General features: G+C 38.2%; 1 protein-coding gene across 2 annotated transcripts in view; it reads right to left on the bottom strand.

Moving 5' to 3' along the window:
- Window positions 1-12,218, bottom strand: part of MET (MET proto-oncogene, receptor tyrosine kinase) — a 90,143-nt gene that overhangs the window by 52,390 nt on the left and 25,535 nt on the right. For both annotated transcript variants that reach the window (XM_026868322.1, XM_026868321.1), the window contains exon 3: window positions 3,238-3,429. In XM_026868322.1, coding sequence (XP_026724123.1) covers window positions 3,238-3,429 — 192 coding nt within the window. The remainder of the gene's footprint in view (window positions 1-3,237; window positions 3,430-12,218) is intronic.

Genomic DNA, 12,218 nt, shown 5'->3' with positions numbered 1-12,218 from the left:
CCCCCAAAAAAAAAAGCAGCTTCATAACAATTACAGGAAACACTAAATTAATACAGCAAATATGTTAATTAAATGTTCGTTACTTTCACCAAGCTGTTTTATACTTGGGTACTGCAGGGTGTGGTTGTCAGAGACAGAGGTACTGTACTACTACTTCTTTTAATCTCAAGGAGGACTGCCAGTGCTGAAATTTACGTCACAAACTAAATTGTCTAAATATGGTAAGGTTTGGTATTTCAAAGAGGATACAAGATGATCTGGATTCACTGGAAAGGCCAAGCTGATTTTCTAATTTTAGATATGTACATATGAATGTTTTTTTCTTTTGCTTTCAAATAGTTGGCATGAAAATACGTTCACAAGATATTAATACAATATAACCAGTTTTAAAACAGGTTCCCTGATAAGTAAAATTTTGCAACTGTTTTTCTCTGAAAGCATACCTATCTCTGAAGGGATACAGTCAACTCTGAATACAAGTTACAAGGGGATTGCACAGGAAAACTCAGTATTTGCACTTACAAAGAGATAAAAATTTGAGTGCAAATGACTTTGCAAAAGTAAGGTGCAAAATAAGTGAAAAATTGAGGATTCTTTGCAATATGTTCCAGTAGACTTATGAACGAAACAAAAGAGAACATCATTACACTTCTTTGCTAAAAAATGTGGGGAAGTGTTTGGGGATATTTTTTTGATAAATTAAGTCACTGTTAGATTATCCTGATTTTTTTTAACCTATTTTACTTCAGTAATGGTCGTTTAATAGCTCAATTTTTAATGATCTCCATCTCATTGCAGTTAATAGCTATATTTCCATAGAAACACTGCAGATCTGCTTTAGTTGGGCATTTGCTAATGAACATGTTTGAAAGCACTTCCCAGATAACTATTAGTGAAAAAAAAAAGAAAAAAAAAGGTTTAATGTAAGTGAACATTAAATTCTACAAAAAAGCTGTGTCTACAGACCTAGTATTCCTTCCAAGATCATTTAAAGGCAAAAGAAACACTAACCTTTTTATTTGGAGGTAGTGACATTAAAGGTGGTCAGTACGCTTATTCTCCTGCTGGTTGCATCAAACTCTCAGAGAGAGCTCCTACTTATTACAGCATGAGGCCAATGCTGACTTCCCCTTGTAGCTCAAGCCAATCTAATTCAATGATGAGAATATTTCTGCTAATGGCAATGTGCAGTTTACACAATAGTCTTTCTTTTGATCTATAACTGAACCTGGAATGGGAAATGTATCCTGGAAATATTTTAATTGTTCCTTGCGTTGGACAAATGTCTGAATGGAGTGTGTGGTGCAGGACTTGAATGAATAATTTAAAGAATGTTACAAATAAAAATAATGCTGCCTTGCACTTTTCACCAAACCTCCCTAAAAGCTTTGTGACAGCCCAGGAGAAATGTTGCAAGACAGCAGTTGTTATTAACTGTATTTTGTAGATAGGGAAATGGCTTCAGAGAGGTTAAATAAATTGCTCATGTTCACTGTGTGAATCAGTATCTACATTTAAGAACAGAGTGTAGGTTGGTCCTGTGCTCAGTGTATAGCTCTTAGCATTTGTCTTTCCTGTGCTGAAGACAGACTGCATCTTAAAGTTACCAAAGTCATCATGGGAAGTTCAGTAAAAATGGCAGGGCTGTCACTGAACATTTTGTTTACCTATCTTTTAGGGGGAAAAAGAAAGCTTGATTTTGACCAGTTTTTCATTTGTTCTTTGTGGCAAATCACTTTGACCTCCTCCCCTGTAGGAGCACCACGGATTCTGCATTATGGGGCAGGTTCTGCATCCAGTCTGCACAGAAGACAGAAGTGGAGGCGTAGGATTACCTTTGTCCAAAAAGGGTGCATATACTGAGGACAATATGTAACTGTACTTACTGCATGTGGTAAGGACAGAGAACAAAGGGAATGGAGAGAAGAAAGGGAAGGCTTGTTTTTATGAAGCTACATGTGCCCAAGTATTTTCTAATGGAAGGTTATGGGCAATGGGAAAACTTTAAGGACACAGCAAATGACAGCCTTCTCATCAGGTTTCAGTTAATGATGATTGGGGGACAACACTACTAACTTTGGTGACTCTCTGTAGCCTACAGAGCAAGAAGGGACAAAGACTGCAAATACTTCAGGTAGCTCACTAGAAGACAACACTGGCAGAGTAAAAGGACACAGGTCCTTGGGTGCAAGAGGGATCCAGGTTGAGATGCACATCCAGGCTGGACCCTGTAGCAGCCAGAGAAGCCAAGTTCTCCAAGGTGGTCACTGTAAAATGACAGGGCTTGAAATAAGATGGATGAATAGAGGGAGCCCTTGGTGCTTCAAAATATTTTGTCTTCTGATGTTTGATTTTGACTGCCAAGTTTTTAAAAAACTGTTGGCTCTATGGGTTAGATTAATTTTGTTAGTCACCTACAAAGAAGTCATGTAGTATAATCTACCTGTCCAGATTAGTTATGTACTCAGTGGAGGGAGACAGACTTCTTAGGAGGGTGATTTACCATTTATTATGGAAAACCTGTTTAAGAACTGGAATAATTGCTGTCCAAAAGAACAGAGTGAGACAGGAAAGAGCAAGAGCCTGAAAATCTAAAATGCATTTAGAGAAACTTGCAAGTTGGTGGAGGAGGAGCTAATCTCAATTCTACAGCTGTGAGTCATAGGCTATGGGTACATTAGCAAGTAATTTGGTGCCAGAAAAGTGGATCAGTATATAGAAAAAAATAATGCTGGGGCTCCTACTTCTACATTATAAACTATCTTGGCATTTTACACTGAACTAGGTTTAATCTGATGCTCTAGACCAAATGACCATATGAAGTGTGTATCTGAAGTGATCTGAAGAATCAGTCACTGTTTTGGACCCTTCTGCCCCAGCTGGGGATGGAGCATATTTGATGTGTATCCAAGACAGAGCTTTCAGTTTAGCTTCCTCTGAAAGAAATCTAGTTTGTATGGACCAAAAATGCTCTGTGAACTGAGCCAGCTGGACTAAGTGGAGATCATGGTAGAATTTGCTCCAAAACCATTGCTCCAAACCACAAAGCCCATGTAAACACTTAATAGACTGAATGCTCTATTAGGCTCTTTGTTTATATTCCAGAAGCTGTATTTTACTCAGCAATTTCAATTTTCTAATGCCCTGTTAAACTGAGCATTCAGCTGCTCCTCACTTTTCACCATCCTGCTAAACTCTAGTATGTTTTTATTGTGAAGGTGTCATAGTAACACTTACCTGCATGAAGCGGCCCTCCGAAGTTCCCAGATTAGCAATGGTAAGGTTCTCTTTGGTGAAGACAGATATCGAAGTTAACAGGACATTGTTGAACTGGCCCATGAACAAGTCAACCCTCTGCAAAGGAGTGGTAACTTCTAAGCGATATTCATCATCTTGTGCTCTGCAGTATGAAGCATTTCTTGAAAAAGCCTGTTTGAAAATGAAGTACAGATGAGTACTGTCTTTATGAGTAGGAATAGATCTTTGTCAGAGTGAAGTCATTTAGCACAAATGCATTTGACCAAAAGTATTTTAAAATGTTTCAAACTTAATTGCTTCATCAGTTATGAAGTTCCATGAGGAAGGCAACGACTCGTTTCTTTTAACTTTATTTTATCCTGTCTGTTGGGAATAAGACATAGGGTCCTTATTTAACCACACTATATGCATATAAGCACATATATCAACATACCCTTTCTCTTAGTGACTTCTGTAATGCTGCTTCTCCAAGGGTCTCAGAATTCTTTGAGTGCAGAGCCTGCCTAGTGACAGACCTGCTTCTAAAACAGTGATTCCTAGAAAACGATTCTCTAAAAACACTGTGCTCTTTTTAACCTTTTTTTTTCCTTAAAATAACAATTTCCAGTATTATTCTCCTTCTAGTCTCTTTTCACCACCTTCTTCAGTGATAAGACAGAAAAGGGGAGAAAAAGATGGAGAAAGAGAAAAAGGAAATAAGCCAGGATAAATATGTTTCTGATTGTAATTTAAATGAAACTATGGGGAATTCAGCCTTTTACAATTACTTAGGCTACTGTATTGATCATCTATGGCTCATGCACTATTTTGTCCAATGTTTATATGTTATGAGTGCACTATAACAGTTGCTGCCTTTGCAGGATTTCTTCTTCCAGTTTGGGAATAGAGATTACATGTTTTTAATTTTCATTGGAAAAATTCTTGAATGATACACTTTATGTTATCTCTCGAGAAGAATATAACCTGCTGTCCTGACAATTCAATAGTAATCTATTAACTGATAATTCCATTACTATTGACACTACATCATCTGTTTGGTGAGATTGTACAAATAACAACTGGGAATCCCCTGAAGGATCTCTAACCATTTTAAATTTGGAAGTCATCTAGCATGTTCCCACTGTGACATACTTTATGAATAAACATGTAGGGAGACTATAAAGGATCTTACGGTGGTTCCATAAGATCCTCTGTTGAAATCAACAGAGAGCTTAATTCTTCCTAATTTTTTTTATTGGTTTGCTGTTGTTACAAACATCTTTTAAAAAAATTATTTTAAAAAGCTTGTATTAAACTGTTTAAAGACAGTCTTTCCACTAAATTCAATAGATCTGGATCATACCCTCAAAGAACATGTAAGAGTAAAACTTTATTTTCTTGTTTTCTAGATTCAGATGTTTTTCTCTCAAAGTACTGTGAGAAAGCAAGCAATGAACCAAGAATTTCTTTCTGGCTTAACTCTGGTGAATTCTGAAAAAAAACCAAACCCAAGGCATTGAAAATGCTTTTAACAAAATGTTCAACCTAATAGCTCAGTCCTTTGCTGTTGAATTGTAACATTTCTGAACTGTGTACAGCAACAGCACTGTTGGGTGAAGCTTTCTCTGATCCCTAGGAGTTGCAGTCAGCACTGGTGGCAGCTTTTCTCCAGCTGCCCTGTCAATTTACTGTATCACTTAGGTGAAAACCTGTGTAAGACCAAACAAGAGCAACTGAAATCTCCTGCAGTGCCTTAACGATACAGAAAGAGGTCTTTTAGGTTAGATCCGATATAGCAGTGACATAACAGTTTGGTTATCCATGTGCTAAAGGGTTTGCTGTACTAGTTTTAGTATTAACTGTTAATGCATGGTGTGTTTTGCTCAGCAGGAACTGAACTAACACTTCACACTAGGAACACTGAATACACTTTGAATATTTTTAACCCAGTATGTGACTGGGTTAAATCATCAAGGGACAAATTTAGCTTTTCTTTTGGCCACCAAACAAGCTACAAGCTTTATTCTTTTGCACTCATAACCTACCCAGTCTAAAAGAATTTCTGAAACATCTGTGCAAAGATTACTCATACAACGAGTATGAATAGTTCAAGTGCAGAAAGATGTACAGTTTTCATGCTTTTTGAAATAAGGCAGATTTCTGATTTTATCCTCCCCTAACTTGGGATCTCTGCTCTCTGCTGTAACTCCTTTTTTTCCATAAGCAAATGACTTTGGGGAGAAATGTTTCTGTGCTAACCTTAAAAAAAGTATCTCCTCCTATGTAGTCATCACAACACCGTTTGAACATCCTGACATGCCTCATGAAACCCTGTTCAAGCTCTTTTTAACAAGTGGCTAGATTTTCTTGCTTGCCCCAACACCTTTCCTAGCTTCCCTGAAGTCAGTTCAGCCACAACATCAGTTCAGCCTTCCTCAGAGATATCGTCATTTTGGGTATCTGCCCAAGAACCTGCAGATTGTTCCACATATGGCTCTCTTACAAAACCTGGTGCTTCATAGATTAACCACAATGTAAGGTTAGCTGTTTAAGAAATAAGGCGGCTTTGATCTTTGAGTAGAAATGCAGAGATTAAAAGGCTACTTAGAAAACTAAAGGAAGATTGATAACATGGAAAACGTCAGCAAAGAAGCTGCTTTAAATTAACTCTTTGAAGCATGAATCTCCCTCCCTCCCTCCCTCCCTCTCTCACTCCCTCCCTGTCAATATACATGTAAGTATCCATTTGGCTGTCAATGTGGAAAAATAACTGATGTCAGATGATGCATTCTGGATATTATGCCAAGTTGCAGTGACAAATCACACAACTATTGAAACGGGTGATTAGAGCGGGTAACTGCTTGGGTCCCACTATATTGCTTCTCTTGTAGGAGGAGAGGTGTCAATTGCATGTGTGATTCATAGGGAGGGCTTTGTGAAGCTGGTGTAGGTGTGCCACTGGAATGCAGTGAGGTGTGGGCAAGCCCTACCTTTCAGACATGTCCAGAAGGATAGAAGATAACCAATGCTATCTTATTTGTTCATAGGGGAAGTTGTGGTGTTTCAGAATTTACTCTGATTCAGTTCTCAGAAGACAAACACGCAAAAAAAGTCTCTAGACATTGTTGAGCCGGGCTGTCAGCAGTTGTTGCTGTTTGGCAGTTAACTGTAGATTTACATATCATAGTCAGTGGGCATAAAAAGAGTATTTCAGACAGAGCTCCACATCAGAAGCCAAAAGTGCAAAGCAGGGAGGAAATCTTAAAGCCACTAATGAAAACCTCAAAAAAATACCCAGTTAGGTCAGCATCAGAACCATGGAGTCTCGTCTCTACTCTGAATACTAGACTTAGGGGAAAAAAAAAATCTAAATTTTAACCAAAGACTTTTTGTGAGCTTCTCTGTTATTTGCGGCGACTGCAATTTGGAGGAACACTCCTCCAGGCTCGTCCTTCTAGAGCTGGCCAAAACCTGTTCTTACTTAAGTGCAGTGCTCAATTAGAAAGTGCTATTATGTATAATGTCTCGATGTTATGTTTAATGTCTTGAATAAACTAGAAATTAATGACTTAATCACTGTAGAACATCTCATACTGTCTTGTGAATGATTTGGTGGACACCATTAAAATTAAATTTTAATTTGACAAATTGGACAAATGGTCTGACAGTAACTAGGTAAAATTTCCTAGTGTCAACTGTAAAATACTACAGTTATGAAGAAGAACTCAAGTGAAAGGAGGAATAAGCAGGAGTCTTATTTTATGCTGCTTTCTTTATATGACTTTTAACTTGTTGGTTGCCAGGAATCAAATTTCTAAGTATCAACTTCTGTTTTCTGCTATGGACCCTGAGAATCTCCCTGAAGAGAAGTGGGCACCCATGAGTGCTGACATTTCTCCTTTGAGCATTTCCATGGCATAAGATGGAGCAGGGGGAAATGAGCTACTGCTAAATGAGCTGAATCCTGATATCTGCAAATGGCAAAAATCCTTTTTCAAAGAAACTGCTGTAAAGTGAATGAACAGATGATTCTATTCATTCACTCTATAGCAGGGTGTATGAGTTGCTTATCTCTTCTCTTGTGGAGGTCAGTGAATTAAGATGAATAATTAAACTACAGTTTTCAGGAGTGTGTCCTCTTAGAATCAAGAGTATAACGGTGAAGAATTTACATGTACAGCAGACTGAACAGAAAGAGTAACTGTGAGGAACACAGAAGAAACTTATCAGATTTTCCTCTCTAAAGTTTCTTGTGTGTTTTTCACCAACACAGTTTTGCTGTTTTGTAATGCATTTGAATTTTCTGGGTAGTTTGCAGTACTTCAGATGAAATATAAGAAGTGAAATTCTGGCCCCAATAACTCAGTGATGCCAGGGTGTTGCTTTAAGAGGATGAGTGACTTGATCATCATGTTGGAGGTCTGTTAGAGGGCTGGAGTTAGAACCTGTATTGTCTGTTTCCCAGTCCCATTCAAATAAAAGTGAGGGACATTATAAATTTGTCCTGTCTATCATTGTTATCTCTGAAAGGAATTGCTCCGTAAATTTCATAAACCTCATAAATCTTCCCAGCTGTCACACAAGTCTTTTTAATTCTGGACTCAGAGATGACTACTAAGATCCTTGTATTTATAGCTCTTTGACAAAATGGGAGAGGAGAAAAATAACCAGGAAAAGCTTTCTGGCTTCTGGCACATTTACAGACTCTGTTCACTTCATGCCTTCTTCTGCCAGTTCCCTTGGCAAGGGACCACCTCCCTCCTCCTTTCTCACGTGGTTTCATGCCATAGCTGGTCAGAGTGAATAAAGTGTAATGGAGAAGAGGAGAACTATATAAATAGCTTTCTACTATGCTATCACAAAGGATTATTTTTTCCTCTGCAATTTGCAAGACAGAAGGTTTGTGAAATGGACAAAATTTTACCACTAGGAATTCTAAAAAGTCACAGTCATATTAATTGTTCTCACTATACACAACCATCACAGGGTGTCTGAATTCTTTAGGTTATGAGCATATTCCACAATGATACACAGAAAAAATATGGACACATTTATTTTTTTGAAGTAATTGACCAGAAAAGAATCTCTTCTGAACAGACTCCAGTGCTGTGCAACAGGCAGAAGAGAAGCCAGCCAGAACTGAGGAACATGAGAAAGAAATTCCTTGGATGTAGCATGTTTGGTTTTGCAAACATGCTGCAAGTCCACAGTGAGACTCTTCACCTGCTGGGTCAGTGTAACTGCAGTGTGAGTTCCAAAACTTGCTGCTGCATTTTGAAGAGGCGTAACTGTGGGTAACTAAATAGTGTTGGCCATATATGAGTACTGATCATATGTACTGTTCAATAGCAGGCCAAATGAACATGAATAGTGTTCCTTATTGGCATCAAGATTACATTACATTCATATTCTCCCATGTCACTTCCTTTATCAAATATTATCAATTAAGTGATTGGCTCTTTTGTATTGAACTATTGCACATATTCATATTGATAGGGTCAGAAAGTCCTCGGAAAGCGGTATCCCAAATGGATGAGTCAGCAGCGACTGCATGGAAGCCAGACTAGAGCAGTCTGCAGGGGATACACAGTGCATACCCCACCTGCTGCTCTCACTGCACAGAAAGCTAATTTTTATACTAATGTGGCAGTGATAGGTACTAGGTATGCTGAACTTCTCTTTCTTTTTCAAGACCTATTTTGTCAAACAACTAACTTGTTCTTCCCAAGAACTCCATGTTCTTGGGAAGTGGAACATAAATCACTCAGAAGTCATATCACAAGAGAAAAGTATTTGAAAACACAGTATTAAAAATGCTATGTGCTTTGTGAAACAGATTGCTACACAGTAGCATGAGCCATCATTCATTACCAAGCACTTCTCGCAATCCTAAGGAAAGGAAAAACGAATAATAAATGGAACAGCTCAGTTTTGCTAGTGGACATAAATTTGTGCGCCGAACAATTCCCATGGAAGCATATCCATTGTGCTTCTGATTTCTTCTTGACCAGTGAAAGGCAACTCAAGGATGTAGGTGCTGTGAACTCAGTCTGGCATTCACAGAGAACTGAATATGCCTAGGGCAGAGGACCAGGTTCTCCTGTTTCTAGGAACTGCTGAAGCACTGAAGCTTTATTTAAAAAGGTAAAAGTTTTTTCCTCTTTTTGTTTTAAACAAGTAATTGCTTCCCTCTTCTTCCTTTCTCCTGTTCCCAATATTCCTCATGTATTTGAAAGCAATTCAGATTTTTTTTATAAAATACAGGAGAAATATATTCCCTTTCTGAATACACTTTTCAAACCTCAATTGAGAAGTAGAAAACTTGACGAAAAAGTAAGCAACTGAAAACAGCCCTTTAGGATGGAAGCAGTCAAGCAATCCTAACTACACAGTGGCCACTACTATGTGTTACTACTGCCTTGAGATGGTCTGAATTACACCGGAAACTAACCCTTCAAAATACTACTTGTTGCAAAATAACAAACAATTTAGAGGACATTACTGAAGAATTAATTATCTTTAAGATACACTTTCAACTTCAAAGGACTTGATGAGAACTCACTGAAGTCAACGGAAACATTACACAAATTTTTATGACCCCTAGAGAAAGAGAAATTTTTTAAAGAACTCCATTGATGTAAAATTTTACATAGTATCATCCCACTAACTACTAATACTTGTTGTTTTGATCTACTTCACTGCTAAAACGAGAGGGGGGAAGGCAGTACTGATGTTCCACTTAAGGTAATAGGTAAAAAGACATTTATGTTAAATGTAATTAGTTAATACAAATTAAGATGACTACATGTTCTATTGTCAAGATCATTCAAAGAATTATTTGCTTTTGTCATTGAACAGTGCTGCATTAGTTCTCATAATCTGGTTAGTGCATTAGCAGTAAGTAAATCCTATTGATTCTGCAGATAAAATGGACCTAAGTAATCTTTGTATTTTGCTGATTTCCCTTATATTTAACATTTAACTCAGTATATAGATTATCAAAGGAGAGGTGTTGACTAATTACACATTTTGAAGAAATAAAATAATGCATCAGAGATGTGTTGATAAAAGCAGTTCTGCTGTACATTTGTAGTGTACATCAGGGGCATTTTTCATATAAGACTTTATTTACATGGAAGCTGTGATGAAATAGAAAAGCTGTGAATTTCAAGTAGACCAGTTAGCCTAAAATAATGCTGTTTGTGGAGACTCTTATTCCAAGATAACATTACACAACAACTGCATGTCTAGCCAAAACAGTGGTGCAAGAGATGTGTGGGATAGAAATGAGTCCAGAAAGTAGGAGAATATTATGCGATTTGCCCTAATTTCCACAGGCTGTGTATAAAAAGATCTGCCTTAAGAAAACGAAGCTCTCATTATCACTTCCCCAGATCATTCCTCCTCAAACATCTCATTGTTTTCATCCACTCCACAGATAGTGCAAGTAGTATTTCTTTGTGTCATACAATTGCTTTCTGAACCATTTATGCCGTGGATCTGCTTTCATAGCATTTTTTTAAATTTATTCACTTTTTGTGGGATTTGACTCTGGTTTTACCTGTATGTTTGGAAATGAGGAGTAATTCCACTCTGATGCGAAAGCTGTCTGAGATCAGAAACCTGCAGGCCACCTAGAAAGTTCAAGTAACACAACACTATAATAGCTATCTACTGTTGCTTTAGTGAGCAATAATGACAGCAATATGTGGTCCTGAGTCAGAACAAGTAGAGAAACTGCTGAGGTAAGGTTGGTGCTGAGTGAGCTGAAAGGCAGATGTCTGCTTTGCCAGGATTTATGTGTCTCTCCATCATTTGACAGCAGTACCTGAGGAAAATTCATTGCTTACTTAGATGTCTCAACTACCTACCAAAGCCAGGTGGGATGAATCCAGGACTTAGATCTGAATGCAGTGCACTGCAGAATCAGCTTCTCTTTCTCTGGAACATGGAATTGTTTATAAAGAAATCCAAGCAGATCTTTCAGGAGGGGCTGACACGGTCTCATTGCAGAATAGCCATCAGCAGACAAGACAGGAACTTAATCTGGGGCAAAGGAGCCTTAAAATTTGGTCTTGAACCCAGGAAAAGAGGCTTAGATCCAAATATTACACACCTCTGGTGAGTGTCCTTAATGTTACATACCTGCTAGTCTGCATTCTGGACATCTCTCCTTATGGGACTGTAAAGATTTTCAGATTTGCAAGGTTACATAGGATAAGAAAATTATTCTTTGTCCAGTTCTCGTCTTCAGACTTATTTAAGGGCCTTCAGAAACTCTGAGACATAAAAACCACATGACCAGATATCCATGTTAAAAAAAAAAAAAAACCAAACAAAACTTTCTGTCTGAAATGATTTCTGTGCAATTCCAGAAAAAATCAGCAGAGTGACTCTTCTACACTAATAACCAATAGGGAACCCTGTCTTCAGTAGCAGAATTTGATTAAAAAGTCTGGAAATGGAACATTATTAGTAACTCTGGCAGTGCCCTTTGCAGAAAATGGTAGTTTAACGGATACCACTTTTTCACAGAGAAATGCAGCTTTCATCGAGAAGATGATAAAACACCAAGCAGCAGCACTGGGAGGCAGACACAGGCCCCTAACAGGACATCAGAACGAAAACTGTACTTCTTGCAGCACTCGGGGACTAACAGGTCAGCCCTCAAACTCCACAGATCTTGATGTTTGGAAGAGTCTGCAAAGATATCTACCACTCAGGGTGGTGTGGTACTTCCCAAAGAAACTCCCTGACCTTTTTCCTTACCTTGCCTTTTTCTTGGGAATTCCTTGTGACTGGCATGTGGCCAGTCTCGGGACAGAACAGCCCTTACCTCTACAGCTGTATGTCTGCTGAACCTGGTTCTGCCTGAGATAACCACACCCATACCCGCACCTATGCTCATACCATACCCCCTACACACTCATACCTGTATCTCTACCTGTACCCATACCCATGCCTTCCTCATAGGCAGCTTA

This window comes from Athene cunicularia, assembly GCF_003259725.1.
Source record: "Athene cunicularia isolate RWA chromosome 1 unlocalized genomic scaffold, athCun1 chr1_part2, whole genome shotgun sequence".
In the NCBI taxonomy this organism is placed as follows: domain Eukaryota; kingdom Metazoa; phylum Chordata; class Aves; order Strigiformes; family Strigidae; genus Athene; species Athene cunicularia.
Note: the sequence above shows the minus strand (reverse complement) of the source record. Positions and strands in the feature narration are given on the sequence as shown.